Here is a 19,573-nt window from a genome sequence, read left to right as displayed (position 1 = left end):
TTTTTTTTTTTCTGTGTTTTCCTTGGTCTCAATCCTTTGAAGATACCTAAATATAATTCTTTTGAATTCTTTATCAGAGAGTTCCAATGCTACTTCTTCCTCAGGGATGTGTTCTGGGTCTATGTCCTGCTCCCTTGTTTCTACCACTTTATCTTGTTTCTTTGTGTGGACTGTGATGGTCTGTTGTCTCTGAGACCTCATGGCGTTATTATATTTAAATCTCTGTTAACTGTTCGTGAAGAGCAGCCATGGATGAGTCAGGCTCTTCTTTGTGGTTGTTTATCGTTGGCCCATTGGTGGAGATGTAAGTGGTGGCTCTCACTCAGTAAGTGAAGCCGCAAGAGGTGTGGGTGTGGTTGTGCCATATGGGGACTGTTGCTGTCTGCCACTCAGTTAGACAAAAATAACAAGTGAATAACCATGAAAAATGTAAAAGCAAATGGACAAAAAACACACCATGTAATCACACTGCAACAGTAACTGAAAAAAGAAAAAGAAAAAACAACCCTGAAAAATGTGGAGAGAGGCAATATGAGAAAAAAATGTAGAGAAATAGAATAATGAAGAAAAAAATGGGAAAAATTCAAAAAGAAAATCAAGGAATGGGGTTAATCACGAGAAAGAAAAAAAAAAAAATGTAACCAGGAACAGGGAAAAGAAAAAAAGCTGAAAACTAGAACCTGAGAGGGGAATAATAAATAATAATAGTAAAAAAGCCACAAGAAATAATAATAGTAGTAGTTTTAAAACAGACAAAAACAAACAAACTAAAAAACAGAAAAAAAAAAAAAAAACCATGGGGACAGGGCGGGGTAGGGCACCCAGGCTCCATCCAAGCACAGAGACTGGAATGGAATTCCTCCCGTCCCAGAAATTGGGTGGGAGTGAGGGATGGCCATACCTCCATTCACCAAGAGGGTGTGGGGTATAAGAGTAGGAAGGGGAATGTCGCACCTTTCCCGTGGTCCAGGTAGTTCTACTCTGTCTTATAGAATTGCCGAGTTGGAATTCACTCAAGCATAGTGGGATTTTGGCAAGAAAACCAAAACAACAAAAACTCTGATTAAGTGCCAAGTCTGTGGCAAGTTATCTACAGGGTCCCTTTAAAGCCCACACTGCAAAGGTCAGTGGCAAGGCTCTGGTCCCTCGTTGTTCCTACCCTGTATTCTATCCTGGCCACCAACTCTCTAGCAGTCACAGGACTGAGGGAGAGAAAATAGCTCAGTGCAAATCTTTTCTAAACCTCAACAATTGTCAGCTAGTGTCTTACTGATATTATTCTCATAAGAAGGGTAGCTTATTTAAGTTTCAGAAGGGGGAGATAAGTAATTTGGTGTTGAGGAAAACGTTAGACTAGGAAGAAAGCATGTACAAAAAAGGTTCAGAAATTATGGGGAGGATAGGAACATGGAATAAAGAATTTACTTGTTTAGTAACCACCCCCCCAAAAAAAATTAGTTGCAATCGAATCGATTCCAACTCATGGCAACTCTGTGTGTTGCAGAGTAAACCTGCTCCCCCCCCCCAAAAAAAAACGAGGTTCTGGTGGCACAGCAGTTAAAAATCTCGGCTGGTAACCAAAAGGTCAGCAGATCACCAGGCCTTTTTATGAGGCACCTCTGGGTGGAGTCTAACCACCAACTTTCTGGTTAGCAACCGAGTGTTTAACCATTTGATCCAAACAGGGAGGAACTGTTTGATCTTCAAAGACAATACAGAGATCTAAAGAGCCACCATGGCTTAGGTTCTATATATCCACTGCCACTGAGTCGATCCTGACTCCTCCCATAGGGTTTCCAAGGCTGCAAATCTTTACAGAAGTAGATCGCCTCATCTTCTTTCCACGGAGCAGCTGGTGGGTTTGAACTGCCTGTCTTCTGGTTAGCATCCAAATGCCTTGCTAGGTCCTATGTAGTTGGTAAGATATAGGGAAGTGTGTGTGATGTCTGAGTGGAATTATAGAGAACTTGCTAGGATTGTGTTCTCCTTACTTCCACATACTAGCCTTCCTCAAAGGAGCCCTGGAGGTGCAATGGTTAAGGACTCAGCTGCTAACCGAAAGGTCAGTGGTTCAAACTCACTAGCAGAAAAGATCTGGCGATCTGCTCCCACAGATTGTTGTTGTTGTTATGTGCCGTCAAGTTGGACCCGACTCATAGCGACCCCTCCTTGGGTTGCTGAGGCAGTATTACTAAGGAAGTAGATTGCCCAACCTTCCTTCCGAGGAGTGGCTGGTGGATTTGAACTGCCAGCCTTCTGGTTAGCAGTCAAGTGCCTTAGGCGCTTGACTGTGCTACCAGAGCTCCCACTGTAGTCATGATTTAATGGCAGGAAATGGTATCAATTAGGATTGAGTTTGACTGTGGATAACGTTGGCTGGGCAGTCTACTTCCGTAAGGATACCACCTCGTAAACCCAAGAAGGGGTCACTATAAGATAGGTCCGACTCAATGGCATGTAACAACAATGGGTAACGTTAGGTTTAAGCTATGACTTAAATATCATTTACTTTATGTAAAAGAAGTCCAGCAGAGGTAGAAAGGGTTTCTTACTCTGCATTCTTAAGTGTGCTACCTCAAGATCCAAGCTCTGGACATCATACCTACGCTGTCTTTTAAAGAGGTGTCCTGGTAACTGACTGCCACATCACACTTCCCCTGAAATGTCATTGGCTACAACTTATTTCCAGGCTACAGGGAAACTGGGAAATGCAGTTTGTATTCTAGGCAGCTATGTGCCCAGGAAAAATCAGGGGTCTTTTTTAACTAAGGAAGAAGGGAAGAGTGGATAAGAAAGTCAGCTAACAGAGTCTGCTACACACAGATAATTTAAAACACCAGCTAAAAATTATCTAATACAAATACAATTTCTATTTGAAGAAGGAATGTATGGTTACATAGTTATAAAATCAGGAAAGGCAATATGAAAATCATATAGATACTTCAAGGTTATCTTCTGGTAAGTGGACTGTGATTATTTTTCTCAAAGTGTAGTATATTTGAAAGTAGACTTACCTTTCTAACCACATTTGCCTTAAGCTGATGACAACTTACGGGGATTTTATTGAGGGAGAAAGTCCCAACTTAGCTATTTGTAGAGATGACACCATTTGAGGCAAAAAACCAAAAGAGACACTTCATTTTTGGCTTTATGACTGAACCAGAAGAAAAAATATAAAGATACATAGGCATTCTTTAAACTCAGTTGTCTACAAGAATCCTAGTTCTCTCCACATTACTCAGCGGAGGCCTAGAGCAGAAAAAAAGTTTAAGTCGAATCCCAAAACAAACCTGTACTACTGTAGCTACCACCCAAGAATTGTCCTCCTTTGGCCCCTGGGAGCCACCTGTAGGCAGTGGCTCAGTTTAAAAGGAATGGCTAATCTTCCAGGGCAAGGATGGGTTGGCCAGACACCATCACCCTGGAAGTTAGAAGCCTTGAGGCCTTTGCTACAACAAGCAGGGGGCTACACACAAGGGAATGTTGGATTCCTATCAGCCTGTATGTCCCAGGCACCATGAGAAGTAAGAGGCATGATTCTGATCCTAGGAATTTAGTCTAATTAGAAAAAAAAAGGGCTTATGGTCACACTGATAAGCAAGTCCCATGCAACAGAGACAAGTAAGGTTACAAATTATTTTTGGAGAGTGGAGAGCAAGTCAGGGAAGGTTTCTTGACTACTTTGAATAAGCTTTCAGAGGGCATGATCATAGACTGCTGATGACCACTCTTTCCATCTCTGAAAAAGTATGTGTGTGTGTTTGCAGGGGTTGTAGAATTTCTTGCCAGAATCTCTAAGGTCCTTCATTTGGCAGAAGCCAGCTGCTGACTTCTAGTTCTATCGACAGTGAATGAGTTGAACTGCTTTCATGCAAAGGGAAACTATTTGCTGTTTGGAAATCTTTAAAAGGTATAAACCAAGAAACATTCCAACAATTTTATCTTAATTTTGATCTTTTTTTTAAAAAAATACTTAAGAACAAGCTTCATGTGTAAACTGTCATTGATCCTCTTGTAGAAGTCGCTAAATAAGAAACTTTTGAAGAATTCACTAAACATATTGAACATCCTAAGCTTAGTTTAGGAGCTCTGGTGGCATAGTGCCTAAGGCATATGACTGCTAACCAGAAGGTTGGTGTTTCAAATCCACCAACCACTCAACAGAAGGGAGACGGGGCAAAAGATTTACCAAATCAGAAACCCAATGGGGGTTACCTTGAGTCTGAATCGACCTGATGGCAGTGGATAAGCTTGGTTTATAATCTTGGTATCTCTTATGAAAGAATGTGAGAAGAGGTTCAAATAAAAAATGGAAAAATTTTAAGTTCAATTGTGAGAATGCTTAAGCATAGTTTTATATTGGAAACTCATTTAGGAAATGTCATTAATGAAGAGAGTTGATGTGCTACTGAGTATTTCCCAGTTTGAAGTATTTTCTTACATGGCTTCCTGTAAGGGCTCAGGTGTAGTTTTATATTGGAAAGAACTTTAAGGCATGTTTTTAAGGAAGAGGGATGATTTTCTACATTGGTAAGTTTTTTTTTGTTGTTTTTTTCAAATGAATTCTAAAAGAACCTCTCTGATTTTATACATTTAAGCCTGGATTACTAACACTCTATCAAAGATAACAGAATCTCGCCTCAGGAATCTGGGTTGCCTTGTAATACCTGGCCTTCCCCCAGGGTACACACACTGTAGGAAGCCACAAGAACTTGGCTCAGATTTTTATTTCTGCAGTAATATTTATGTCTTTTTATTCAAGGTTTGCAGATACTAGGTTACAAAAGTTAGTGTGACCAAATTCAGGTTTAAAGATGACCAAGCTCATTTAGCTAGCTGTAATTTTTTTGAAATCTATATTGAAAGGCTGTAAAAATGCTCCTTAAGACTGGTACACCATGCAATCCTCAGTCTATATATGACTGTGAGACCAGAAGAACTAGATGGTGCCCAGCTACCACTGTCAACCATTTGGAGGGGGATGTATGTATGAGATCCTGGACAGAGTGGGAGAACAATGTGGAACAAAACTCAAAATCATTAAAAAACAAAAAACAAACAAACAAAAAAAACAGGTTTGCTGGTCTGAGAGAGGCTGGTGGAACCCTTGAGACTGTGGCCCCTTAGCTGCCCTTTGGGTCGAGAATTGAACCCACTCCTGTGGCTTCCAGACAAACAAAAGACAGGAATGTGGGCTGATACACTCCTCAGAGAGATCAATCATGGGAGAAAAGAAGGGCTGTGTATGCACAGGGAGACAGCTCAGGGGGCAGAAGTCCACGGAGGGAAGGACACAGAGAGGTGGCAGCTATGGGGAAGAAGTGGGAGGGGAGCTGTTGCATTGTGGGAGATTGTAGTCAATGTCATGAGACAAAGTGTATGTGAACTGCTGTAAGGAAGGTGAATTTGCTCAGTAAACTTTCACCCAAATCACAGTAAATTTTTTTTTTTAATGCTTCTTAAAACCTATCACAGTGGACCTCAGAACAAGAGGTATAGTTGGGAGCTTCAGGCTAGCAGGGAGACCAAAGTATCAGGAAAAAAAACAAACTCATTGCCACTGGGTCGATTCTGACTGAAAGCAACCCCCTTTGGGTTTCTTTACAGAAGTAGATTGCCCAGTCTTCCTTCCAAGGAGTGGCTGGTGGGTTTGAACCACCAAACTTTTGATTAGTAGTCAAATGCCTTAGGCACTAAGCCACTAAATCTGAGTAGAGGCCCTCGAAAATGCTAGTATCTTCCTCTGTCCCGCCCTCTACCCACCACTTTTCTTTCTTTTACCCTTAGGCCTGCACTGCCTGAAAAGAAGGTGGCTGATCTCAGCACTCTGAACGAAGTGGGCTATCAAATCCGAATTTAGCTCAGCCATAATGGGCAGTAAGAGCTTCTGCGGTGCTTCTCTCTGCACTTTACCCAGCATCTTCAGGAGGAACTGCAACTATTTATTAAGAACGTGTGAATTTTATTTTTCAGGATTCACCTGGAAATAGAATCTGAGTGGGTAATAACAATTAGACCTTAAAAAATTTATAAAGTCACAAACCCCACTGGGGTTGGATTGCTTCCTCACTCATGATTCAAAGGGTTTAACAACCATAACTGTAGTTTTATATTTTCCCATTTACCTACTTGCTTTTCCTTGCTTTGAACATTATGCCTGACCAGTAGTCAATGTTCATGAAATCCTCTCCCTCATTTTTGGTACAGTAACTCAATCAGTATTAATAATGTCTTCTTCAGCAATAACAGAAGCAGAGAATGGGTGGGTTTTTTAAGCAGTCAGTATTACCTCAGCATCTTGACATCAGATATGCAAACTTAACGCTGTTTTGCTTTTTAATATACAATTTGTATTGTTTCCCCAATTTTCTCATGGGGAGCTCCACAAGTCTGGAGTTTTGTTTTGTTTTTCCTGGTGCACACATGTGATGAGATTTATGGTGTTACATGCAAGTGTTTTACTAAAAAGCACTGAAATTTTGCCAATACGGGAAACTACTTTCAGGATCTTGGAGTTACTTCTTTCTTAATCTTTCTTAAAGCATTCACTGACAAGTTTTTGTCCTTTCAAAATAAAATAAAAAATCATGTTTAGAAGCTAGTGTATGTTCTGTCACTAACATTTACACTTTGCAGATTCCAGCATAAAGCACAAGAGGTCGTGCACTGTTACACAGATTTAGTGGTGTTGTGATTACCTCCGCCAGTAACACCCTTAAAAAGACAAGAGGCCAAGAGTGAATCAGTAGATCGCAAGAATCAGGTGGTAACCTTTCTGTTCACATTTCATCTGATTTTTAAACTCTGAGCCAGCCTTTGATTCTGAGGACTCATTGCTGTTAGAGATGTTTTCTGATGTCTTATATTAAGACCAAATGTGACATAATGTGATCTTTATTTTCCCAGTACCTTGCTTTTAGGTACCACAACAAGTAGTAGAAAATACAATGAATTAGAGAATCAAAAGTGGTTTTCTTTTCTTTCTTTTTTTAATGGGAAACTCTTCCGGTACAGTGTTACACCTTATAGCATGTTTAATCTATGAAGCACAGTATAAATATCTGGCCTGCAGATGCTAGTTACAGTGTAACTTCTGGCTGCCAGCCACACAGAATAACTCTAACAGCATACATAGTCTGTATGTTATCAAGAGTACAGCTTCTATTTCATTTGTTTTATCTTAGCAACCATGCCAACTGATGAGACCAACAGGCATTTTAACTGAAGTCTGCTAGTTGACAAAAGTGCTATTTCAGTCTCATTGCTTCTCTCTGGCTTTATATCACCCAAGAGAGTTATGGAAAGGCAATAAAAACAAAAACACTGTTCATCAGGATTCTTTACCCATGAAACTGTAAAAAGCACTGAAATTCTTCTGGCAATACATAATGGTGATGACATGGAAAGCAAAACTTTACCCTTCAGCCATGTGCACGAGAGCTCACTTTTCCCTAAAAAATCACTATTAATGGAAAGTACTGTTTTCTTTGAAAAAGAAAGAAGTCCTTTATGTGAATACCAATAGGACCAAATAATTGTACATCTCAATTATATTAAAATACAGTACATGTTAAAAATCCTGATCTTACATACTTTCTTCAAGAATATCATTATCAGTACAACAAAAAATGAGTGATCTCTGTGTATATTCACAAGGCAAACACAGATATGTCACATTTATTCAGATGTCTGGAGTAGTCTGGGGATTGTCTTATTCTCATTCTAAAACAATACTGATGTAGTCATTTCTATATAGACATATAGCTTTTGTTGATAAACAATCTGTAACTTTATTTTATCCAACCAGTAGACTACTTGGCAACCATTCGAAGAACTTGGAAGAGGATTTGCTAGTATTAGATTTGTCCTTTCTAAAATACAGAATGTCAAAAAATTGCACAGCCTCTTGTTCCCCACAAAAAAAGGGGAAAAGAACAGGACTAAACTGTTTCTAATGTGCTGACATGTAAGCCTTTAAACTGTTAACTGGCTTAATGATTCAATTATGAATCAACTTCTTCCACTCCCATTTCTTGATTTTCAAATTCACTTCCCAGAGTAAGAGTTGATCACAGAAACATGAAAATTTATTTAAAATATGCTTAGTTGTCAATTCGATTTGGATTCCCTATGTTAATTTCTAAAAAGATAGGGAAAGGCACCAAACCTCTAAACTCTAGTGCAATAATTTAATTAAAACACTACCAAGGCAAGGAAAAAAAAAATTACGTTTTACCCCTCAAAAGATAAAACTGAAACTATGATTTGAAATCTAGGTTTAAAAAAGTTATTAATGCAAGGGAAATTTTATGTTTAAGCTATCATGGCTGTACATGCAAAGTTTAAATGAATGACAGAAACCCTGATTTTAGATTATACATGTTGTGCTGTTTTGAGTACACTTTATTTCGGAAAGTGATATTTAATATTTTCTATATACTGAAATCATAAGCATTTCACTTTTTCTAAGTCAATTATTTCATAAGGATTTTATTAATAGATATTGGTAACAGAACTTTGGAAATTTTAATTGTCTTCTTATACTTGAGGCTTTTGTAAGCTACAGTTTTATGTACAATCTTGTATAGTTTTTTTGACATATAATTCTGAATTTGTTTATTCTCTTGGACTTTGTTCTGGCCAATACATTTTTTTTTAATCTTTAAGAAAAACTGTGATTGTTTTAGTGGTATTTTTCTAAGTAAATGAAAACTTGTACAATGGTATTTTAGAGAATGCCAGATAAACACATGTATCTAGTTAAATGTTTTTCTCATCACTTGTATGTTTATATACAGCATGGAACTTTAATAAAACCATCCTGGAAACTAAGGATAAAATTTTTTTTCTTCTAAAAATATAAGCTGGTGTGATTTTTTTCTTGTCCTTTCATTACTTGTTTTAGTGAACCAATTCATAATCCTCTCACCTTTGTCTTTCACAATTTTCAGATTCTGTATTACGCATCACTCAGTTCACTTATTTTTTAGCATCACCCTAAGTAATAAAGGCTGAAAAGGGTAATGGAATGGTTTAGAAGAGGCAACAGGCCAGTTTACACCTACCACAAAAACATCAGGCATAGATGTATTGATATAATTATTAGGTAATTTACATATACAAAGTACAAATGACTTGAAGCCTTTCCCCAACCCCTTGAACTCTCTGGATCTCTAAATTTGATTTTTAAGAGAGCAGAAGATTAAAAGCAGACAGGTAAATTCTAAAACAAGATTTCAAACATGCATATTATCTTGATGTCAAAAAGTAAAACCAAGATTTCTTTATTCCATAATTCCTCTGCATTTAAAATTAGGATAGTATGGCACTTGAACAGTGTGGAGATTTGGTTTTAGCCATTAACTAGATTTTACTGGTTTTGGAAGGCAAAAAATAAAAAGTTACCAACTCTTCTGACCAAATAAAAGTAAAGACAGGTGGATCAAAATTTCTAGTGGAGTGCTTCAACAATCTGTGACAATTATTACACTGACCCTTTGGCCTCCAGTCCACAAAATAATACTTCAGTCCATAAGCTATAGTACAAAGCAATTTTATGAATTAACTCTATCAAAGTGAAGCATACCAAAAAAAAAAGCCCTAAAAACACTTACTACTCAAGATATAAAAAATTAAATTTCCACACAAGTTTTCAGGGACATTAGTTAGCAATGACCTATATATACTTACTTAGTAATGAAACCACACAACACGACACAGTGATTAATCAAATGAGTTTCCCTTTTTCTCAACATTAAAAAGGATAATTATACCATCTATCATTAAAATTTGATGATGACTATATCTGCCAATTAGGATTCTACCAACTATTACTAGAAAATGTGGAAAAACCTAGAACTATAGGTAATACGGTAAGGACAAACTGAAAAAAGTGAAACATTTAAAAGTACTCACTTATTACAATTTTCACTAGGCAAATCCTTACAACCCACATGCCCTCTTTGGGGTTTTATTTTCAAAAAATAATTGTAGTAAGTGCTTTGGTACAAAAACTTTTAAAATTCAAGAGTATGAACTATTAGTTTTTCTATTTAAGATGAAGCATTCCCTTAAAAAAACCCAGTGTAAAAACTTGTATAATTCAGTGCAAAATTTCTACTTAGTAAAAATGCACATAATTCTTCGATCCCAGTGTCTAAAACAGTAATTTTTCACTTTGTTTTAACATTTTTGATTCAAACACTTTTATATGAGTCAATTGCAGGGTTTGTTAGACCTGCCCTTAACCACTCCATAAAAAACGTTAGCACCATCATCTCAACACGACTGAATCATTGTAAAAGAATACTGAAGACAACGTTTTAGGAGCAAAGTCATTAAAACCAGGAATTGAAATTACTAAATAATAGGTCTCCAAATGAGTATCGCACTACCGAGTTTTGCAGACTTTTGCACATTTCTGAGGCATAACAAAAATAATCTTATAGTTGCCACTTTGTTCCAAAGACAATTTCCTAATAAAATTAATTTCTACAATTGGTTCAGTAAAATAAAACCTCTCCCCTAATTCAGGGATCTTTTCTTGAAACTGCATGAAGAATAAAATTGCTAGGGAAACAAAGGCATAACCCCAATGTCTCTGCCTCTCTTAGGCTCACCTCTGCTGCAGTGGTGGACAGTGGGCTTGTATAAGGCACCACCTACTTCTTATGGTGATCTGTACTTCCTAATCATTTCCCCAACAAAATGCAAATGGTTTGGGATAGTTAATGTGATGGATTAAGCATTTTGTATTTCAAAAAACAATTATCAAGCCCCTTCAAAACTGACCCAAAATGCTGGGATTCTTGTGACTAACACACTGATTTCTGAGATGAACTAATTAGGACTCAGCAAGGTTCTCCCAATGAAATCGGGCCTCATGGAAAGAAACTCGCTGTAGTTTGCAAGCATTTGGATCCATTCTTTACTAAGAGAACTAAAGATGCACTGTATTTAAAAATCGTCTATTTTACTAAAATTTACAATAAAAAACATTTACATAATCGAGTAATACTTTAGCTTAACTAGTGAAAAAAGATCTGCCATGAGCATTATGCTCTTTTAAGAACTATGTATATGGGATCAAATTGACAACAGCAGCCATGAAGATTAGAGAACAAAACCTCAGCAGACAGTCAATTTCTATTAATGAGAGAGGATCAACTCAGAATGGTACAACTGGAAGAATGTAATCAAGGTCACTAAAATTGTACATGTAGAAACTTGAATTGGTGTATATTTTGCTGTGTATTTTCTTCTTAACAACAAAATAAATAAAATTTAAAGAAAATACATTTACATTTTTTTTTACAATAAAGAGCATTTAGATCTCACTTGTCAGATATTTTTCAATTTTAAAAAAGAAAACTTGTAAACTTGTTTCTTCTGTATTTGCTTCAAGCATTTAACATAATCTCTTCAGAAACTCCATAGCGTAAAAATAACATGCAAACTCTTAACTGTACATTCTTTGAAAAAAAATATACGATGGGAAGAAAGTTATATAGGTAATGAAAGAAAAGTCAGAGCTCAAGTCTGAACTTAGCCAATAAAGGTAGATGATCTGAAGAGTTATTTTCATTTGGAAGTCCATTGACAGTCCATAAGTCTTGTTCTGTAAGAAGTGACAGTCTTGCTAGGAGTTTCAAGCCACCAACCAAAGCAACTTTAGCTCCTATTTTTTAAAAAAAAACACGTGTTTAGTGAAACTGTGTCAATAGGTTATAAATTATTCATACATAGTGTTTTCTAAAAATACAGAACTTGAGATCCTCCAAAAGTCTAATGTGAAATATTTTTTAGAATATGAAGGTTTATTGAATAACACTCTAATTAAAACGTCAAACACACAGTGGTTTCTTATGATTTTCCTGTTCCAAATATTATTTCTATTTCAAGTTCTGCAAATAATCTTGAGAAGAAAATATCAATATAACACTTAAGAATGTGAAGAGTAATCTGAGACTGACAATTGCTTAAGAAATTCATCCATCATCCATTCTGTAGTTACATAGAACCAGACAGGTCCAGCCAAGAAGCAAGTTTATAAGGTGATGGCAGAATAAAAGAGTATAACTTGGCCATATGAAATCAATACCTGCAGAAGTAGAGTGAAAGACGACCACAGTTCATTTTAAGAGATTTGAGATGCTGGTCCATGACTCACTCCTGCCACCTAGTGAACTTTTATCAGCATAACTATCAGGATTAAAAAATTTAAAGCAGCAAACATAGATTGTAGAGTTGATTTAGTTAACAGGGAAGTGTAAGCCATCTCCCAAGTGTTAATAAGGTTATCCCCGGTAAGGGGAAAAAAAAAAAAATCAGAAGGGAAAGGGAGAAAATAAAAGCAGCCCAAGAAAAAAGTATAATCAAAAACAAACAAACCTAGCTGCTCAGATAGTAATTTTAGATTTCCAAAATTTTTAAAATGATAGTTTTCAACTTCCAGTTGTTTTAAATGGCATTTTCTTCTCTAACTCTAAATCCTTTGGTTAATGTTTTAAATCCGATTTTCACAATCAAACAAGAAAGCACGTCTTTTCATCTTTTCTTTTTGAAAATACAGTCATGAACTTTTCTTCAGAAAGATCCAATATTCCAAGGTCAACATGATAAAACTGTCTGTTGTTGGTAGCATGATCCCACAACAAAGGCAATGTGCCTTAGTAAAATTTAAACACAAAAATGTATCAAGAGCGTTAACACCATTTATTCAGTTGCTGTCACAAGAAACAGTAGATTTACGGCAACTAAAAGCAAAGTGCAATATGAAAGACCTGTAACTCAGGAGATGACTGAAAGTGCAGGACAAAGCTGAGGATATAATTCTTGGGTACTAATTTGCTTTGGGGTGCCTCCCTCATCATATGCAGATAATTAACTGATTTTTTAACCTAACAGTTGGAAAATAAAAATCCAGAACTTCACCTGGAAGTTTAGGCAACTTTCCCAAGCTCAGTCTTGAGAAGAATTTCGCTACTGTGGTAAGGAGCCCTGGTGATGCAAACAGTTAAATGCTCAGCGGCTAACTGAAAGGCTGGTGGTTCAAACCTACTCTGGTTCCACAGGAGAAATATCTAGCAACCTGTTTCCATAATTTTATTCACATTATATAATTAAAATATTCATATAAGTAAAATATCATAAATTTTACTAAGGCACAGCCTAAACATAACATACTACACAAAAACATTGTTTTACATACTACTTTTGGTGAGTAGCAACTGGGATCTTAAAAGCTTGCAAATGGCCATCTAGATGTAATGATGGGTCTCTTCTCGTCCAGAACAAAGAAGAATGAAGAAAACCAAAGATGCATGGAAACAATTAGTCCAAGGGACTGATAGACTACGTGATCCTCAGCCTATATGACTACGGGACCAGAAGAACTAGATGGTGCTCAGCTACCACTGTCAACCACTCAGAAGGGGATCTATGCAGGAGATCCTGGATAGAGTGGGAGAACAATGTGGAACAAAACTCAAAATCATAAAAAAAAAACAGGCTTGCTGGTCTGAAAGAGCCTGGTGAAACCTCTAAGACTAGGGCCCCTAGCTGCCCTTCAGGTCTGGAACTGAACTTATTCCTATGGCTTATAGCCAAATAAAAGACAGGTATATGGGCTGAACATTTATATCAGGTAGATACACTCCTTGGAGAGATCAATCACGGGAGAACAGAAGCGCAGTGTATGCACAAGGTGATGGTGGGGGGCAGGAGTGCATGAGGGAAGGACACAGGGAAGAGGTTAACTATGGGGAGGAAACGGGAAGAGAACTGTTACACTGTGGGAAATTGCAGTCAGTGTCATGAGACAAAATGTGTATGAACTGCTGTATGGAAAATGAATTTGCTCTGTAAACTTTCACCCAAATCACAATAAAAATTAAAAAAATAAAAAGATTACAGCCTAGAAAACCTTATGGATCAGTTCTACTGTGTCACATGGGGCACTATGAGTCAAAATCGACTCAACAGCACCTAACAACAACAACAACAACAACAGTGCTGGCTAGTGCAATTTACCTGGCTCCCCAACGAGATCCTCCTTTTCTGCAGAGTAGAAAATATAATCCACAGTTATGGCACTTCGGGAATGGCAAGTGGTCACTTCGGGTATTCCAGTGTCAGGAAAGTAATGTGAATAAACAGATGACAAGCTGAAATGGTGCTGCAAATTTGAAGATAATCTAAATTGAAAAGAAAAGGTGTTTAGCATCCACTGAGATTCATGATTTCTATAGAATCTCCTATTTAAAGTCTTTTTTCATTTTGTTTCCAGTCATTAGGACAAGCTTTATTTAAAACATGATGTGTCACAATTTGACATTCATTTGATATTCATATATCCATGTGATGATAGTAAAAATCAATTAACAACACAGTTACTTAAATACAGGGGGAAAATGCTAAATAATTAACATACTGATGTGATCTATTAATTACAACGCACTTGAGAACCTCCACTTACTACTGAACATGTATTCTAAAACACCGTACAAGGTTTTGTTGTTGTTGTTGTGCTTTTTAAAAAGAAAATGTGGCCTTCAGGAATTAAAATTGGAACCCATCCGAATTTTGGTGTCAGAGGGGCCATATTTTTCTGCGTTATCCTTACAACATGCTATCGTGTGCTTTCAAGTCGATTTTGACTCACAGTGAATCTACATGACAGAGTAGAACTGCCCCCACAGGGTTTCCAAGGCTGTAATCTTTACAAAGCAGACTGCCACATATTTCTCTCATGAAGCAGCAGGTGGGTTCAAACTGCTGACATTCTGGTTAGCAGCCGAGCACTTAACCACTGTGCCACCAGGGCTCGTTAAGACATAGGAATAATTTTGTACTTGAGGCCAGTGTACATTTACCTCACACGCTAAACATTCATCTGCCTTGTACTGTGGTGGCTTGTGTGCTGCCATGATGCTGGAAGCTATGCCACTGGTATTGCAACTACCAGCAAGGTCATCCAGGGTGAACAGGTTTCAGTGGAGCTCCCAGATTAAGACAGACTAGGAAGGAGGACATGGGGGATCTACTTCTTAAAAGCTGTCCACTGAAAAACTTACAAATAGCAATGAAACATTGTTTTATATAGTGCCAAAAGATGAGCCCCTCAGGTTGGAAGGCACTCAAAACACAACTGGAGAAGAGCTGCCTCCTCAAAGTCATATCCTTAATGATGTGGATGGAGTAAAGCTTTTGCGACCTTCATCTGGTGATGTGGAATGATGCAAAATAAGAAGAAACAGCTGCAAATATCCATTAATAATTGGGATGATGAATGTACAAAGTATGAATCTAGGAAAACTAGAAGTTGTAAAAAATGAAACAAAACACATAAAATCGATGTCATAGGCATTCATCAACCTAAAACAGACTGGCACTGGACATTCTGAATCACACGTTCACATGGAGTGACAAATTCAAGAGGAATGGCATCACATCAGAAAGAACATTTCAAGAGCTATCCTGAAATATAATGCTGTCAGTAATAGGTTAATATCTGCACGCCCACAAGGAAAACCAGTTAATTCGACTACTATTGAAATTTATGCACCAACCACTAAAGAGAAGATGAAGAAACTGTGAAGATTTTTACAAACTTCTGCAGTGTGAAATTACCCAAACATACAATTAAGATGCATTGATAATTACTGGTGATTGGAATGTGAAAGTTGTAAACAAAGGAAAAGCATTAGTGGTTGAAAGATAAGGCCTTGGTGATAGAAATGATGCTGGCAACTGTATGACAGAATTTTGCAGGATGAATGACTTGTTCATTGCAAATACCTTTTTTCAACAATATAAATGGTGACTATGTACCTGGACCCCACTGGATGGAATAACCAGGAATGAAATTGACTATCACTGTAAAAAGAGATGATGGAGAAGCTCAATATATCATCAGTCAGAACAAGGCCGGGGGCCGAGTGTGGGACAGTCCATCAACTGCCCTTATGTAAATTTAAGCTGAAGGTGAGAAAAATTAAAACAAGTCCATCAGAGACAAACTATAACCTTGAATATATCCCACCTGAATTTAAAGACCATCTGCAGAACAGATTTGACCAATATAACACCCAATGACCAAAGACTAGAATAGAGTCATGGGATGACATCATACATGAAGAAAGCAAATGTCATTAAATAGAGAGGAAAGAAAAAACCAAAATTGTTGTCAAAAGAAACTCTGAAATTTGCTCTTGAACTGAGAGTAGCTAAATGAATGGAAGAAATGATGAAGTAAAAGAGGGGAGTAGAAGATTTCAAAGAGCAGCTTCAGAAGACACAGTAAAGTATTATAATGAAATGTGCAAAGACCTGAAATTAGAAAATCAAAAGGGAAGAACACATTCAGCATTTCTCAAGCTGAAAGAACTAAATGGAAAAATTCCAGCCTTATGGGTCTCTCCTCATCAAGAAGAAAGAAGAAAACCAAATTCATGGAAACACTCAGTCCTAGCGACTGGTACCCCATCCAATCTGCAACTATGTATACAACTATGAGACCAGAAGAACTAGATGGTGTCCAGCTACCACTGTCATCCACTTGGAAGAGATGTAGGAGGTCCTGCATAGAGAGGGAGAACAATGTGGAACAAAACTCAAAATCATTTGGAGGCAAAAAAAAAAAAAAAAGGTGGGGACCAGGTTTGCTGGTCCAATAGAGCCTGGTGGAACCACTGAGACTATGGCCCAAGTCGCCCTTCAGGTCTGGAATTGAACCCACACCTGTGGTTTCCAGCCAAACAAAGTATAGGCATGTGAGTTAAACATTTACCTCAAGTAGACACATGCCCTGGAGAGAACAATCACGGGAGAAGGGAGGGCTGCTTATGCACAGGGAGACAGCTCAGGGGGCAGGAGAGTATGGAGGGATGGACACTGGGAAGAGGTGACTATGGGAAGGAAGTGGGAGGGGAGCTGTTGCATTATGGTAAACTGTGGTCAATGACATGAGACAAAGTATATGTGAACTGCTGTATGGAAAGTGAATTTGCTCTGTAAATCTTCACTCAAATCAAAAAAAAAAAAAAGAGTATTGGACACACACATAAAAAAAATTCCAGCCTTAAGTTATAAATAATGAAGTAAAATACTAGGTAAAATACTGATGCAGAAGCATCAAAAAGAACATGGAAGGAATACACAGTGTCACTGTACCAGAAAGAACTGGTTGATATTCAGTTATTTCAGGAGGTAGCATATGATCAAGAACCAATGATACTGAAGGAAGAAATGCAAGCTGCACTGAAGGAATTGGTGATAAACAAGGTTCTAGGAATTGATGGAATACCTGTTGAGACATTTCAACAAACAGATGCAATGCTGGAAGCATTCACTCATTTATGCCAAGAAATTTGGAAGACAGCGAACTGGCCAACTAACTCAAAGAGATCCAGAGTTGTGCCCATTCTAAAAGAAAGATGATGCAACAGAATGTGGAAATTATTAAACAGCACCATTAATATAACACTCAAGTAAAATTTTGCTGAAAATAATTAAAAAATCATTCCAGCAGTACATTGGCAGAGAACTGTGAGAAATTAAAGCCAGATTCAGAAGAGGACACAGAACGAGGGGTATCAGTGCTATCAGATGGATCTTTATTGAAATCAAAGAATATCAGAAAGATGTTTACCTGTGTTTTATTGCCTATGCAAAGGCATACAACTGTGTGAATCAAAACAAATTACAGATAACATGGCAAAGAACGGGAATTCCAAAACACTTAATTGTGCTCAGAAGGAACCTATATATAGACCAAGAGGGAGTTGTTCAAACAGAACAAGTGGATACTGCATGGTTTAAAATCAGGAAAGATGCGCATCAAGGTTGTACCCTTTCACCATATTTATTCAATCTGTATGCTGAGCAAATAATCCAAGAAGCTGGACTATATGGAGAAGAACATGGCATCAGGACTGGAGGAAGACTCATTAACCTTCAATATGTAGATGACAACTCTGTTTGCTGAAAGTGAAGATGACTTGAAGCATGTGGAATGACAAATTGAAGAGGAATTGCATTCATCACCAAAAAGAACATTTCAAGATCTATCCTGAGTACAATGCTGTCAGTGATAGGAAAATATCCACACATCTACAAGGAAAACTAGTTAATATGACTATTATTCAAATTTATGCACTAACCACTAAAGACAAGATGAAAACCTGAAGATTTTTACAAACTTCGGCAGTGTGAAATTAACCAAACATACAATTAAGACACATTGATAATTACTGGTAAAGATGAAAGACTACAGTCTCAGTGTGGATTACACTTCAAAACAAAGAAAACGAAAATTCTCACAACTGGACCAATAAGCAACATCATGATAAATGGAGAAAAGACTTAAGTTGTGAAGGATTTAATTTTACTTGGAACCACAATCAATGCCCATGGAAGCAGTACTCAAGAAATCAAATGATGGACTGCATTGTGCAAATGTGCTGCAAAGGGACTCTAAAATGTTAAAGAGCAAAGATGTTGCAACACTGACTAAGGTGCACCTGACCCAAGCCATGGTATTTTCAATCGGCTCATATGTACGTAGAAAGCTGGACAATGAATAAGGAAGACCAAAGAAGAATTGATTCATTTGAATTATGGTACTGGCAAAGAACACTAAGAATCTCACGGACTGCCAGGAGAATGAACAAATCTATCTTGGAAGAAATACAGCTAAACCTTTTCAGAAGTGAAGATGGCAAGACTTCATCATTTGTACTTTGGACACGACATTAACAGGGATCAGTCCCTGGAGAAGGACATCACGCGTGGTAAAGCAGAGGGTCAGTGAAAAAGAGGAAGACTCTCAATGAGATGGACTGGCCCACTGGCTGCAACAATGGGGTCATGAATAGCAACGACTGTGGGGATAGAGCAGGCCAGGCAGTGTTTCTGTTGTACATGGGGTCTCTGAGTCAAAACTGACTTGACAGTGCCTAAGAACATAAATAAATGTGATGCTAGAGGTAAAGGGTTTAAAACTCATTTCCAGTTAATATATCATAACATTAATGATTTTAATATCATGAATGAAAACAAAATTTGACAGAAAATTTTTTTTTATTCATCTAGCAAACATTTACTAAGCATCCACTAAGCTCCAGGCATTGGTACAGGTGCTAAAGTTGCACAGATAAAGATGTCCTTGTTGTAAAGAACTCATATGACAACAAAACCAATTCCTTAAAAGTGTCCGTAACTCCCAAGTTTTAGGAACATTTTTATGAATAAGGACTTATAGTATCATTAAATGTAATAGATCTGTAAACTATTATCTTACTTTCCACTTTTCATTTTACAGATATAACCTGTACATATAAAAACTACTTAAAAGTATCTTATACCCCATTTTATTATTAAAAGATTTAAGATTCACTTAAAACGAAGTATTGAGTTCCGGCAAGATGGCGGACTAGGCAGAAGGACTGCACAGACCCTCTTCAACAAAGACAAGGGAAACCAATTGACACAGACACAGAAGATAATCTTGGACCCCTGAGCCTTGAAGGGAAGGATACAGAAGAAGACTAAACCCCAACTAGCAGAAGAATTT

General features: G+C 37.4%; 2 protein-coding genes across 2 annotated transcripts in view; one reads left to right on the top strand and one right to left on the bottom strand.

The window, feature by feature from the left end:
- Positions 1 to 5,860, top strand: part of VASH2 (vasohibin 2) — a 52,165-nt gene extending 46,305 nt beyond the window's left edge. Inside the window, exon 7 of the mRNA XM_007952675.2 lies at positions 5,788 to 5,860. Coding sequence (XP_007950866.1) covers positions 5,788 to 5,860 — 73 coding nt within the window. The remainder of the gene's footprint in view (positions 1 to 5,787) is intronic.
- Positions 5,861 to 11,525: 5,665 nt separating this feature from the next.
- Positions 11,526 to 19,573, bottom strand: part of ANGEL2 (angel homolog 2) — a 26,218-nt gene continuing 18,170 nt past the window's right edge. The window contains exons 8-9 of the mRNA XM_007952664.1: positions 14,032 to 14,195; positions 11,526 to 11,677 (exon numbers count right to left, since the gene is read on the bottom strand). Of these exons, the coding sequence (XP_007950855.1) occupies positions 11,526 to 11,677; positions 14,032 to 14,195 (316 nt within the window). The remainder of the gene's footprint in view (positions 11,678 to 14,031; positions 14,196 to 19,573) is intronic.

Source organism: Orycteropus afer, unplaced genomic scaffold (genome assembly GCF_000298275.1).
Source record: "Orycteropus afer afer isolate SDZICR_OR568_19922 unplaced genomic scaffold, OryAfe1.0 scaffold00013, whole genome shotgun sequence".
Classification (NCBI taxonomy): domain Eukaryota; kingdom Metazoa; phylum Chordata; class Mammalia; order Tubulidentata; family Orycteropodidae; genus Orycteropus; species Orycteropus afer.
The sequence above is the reverse complement of the archived record's forward strand: the minus strand, read 5'-3'. Positions and strand labels throughout refer to the sequence as shown.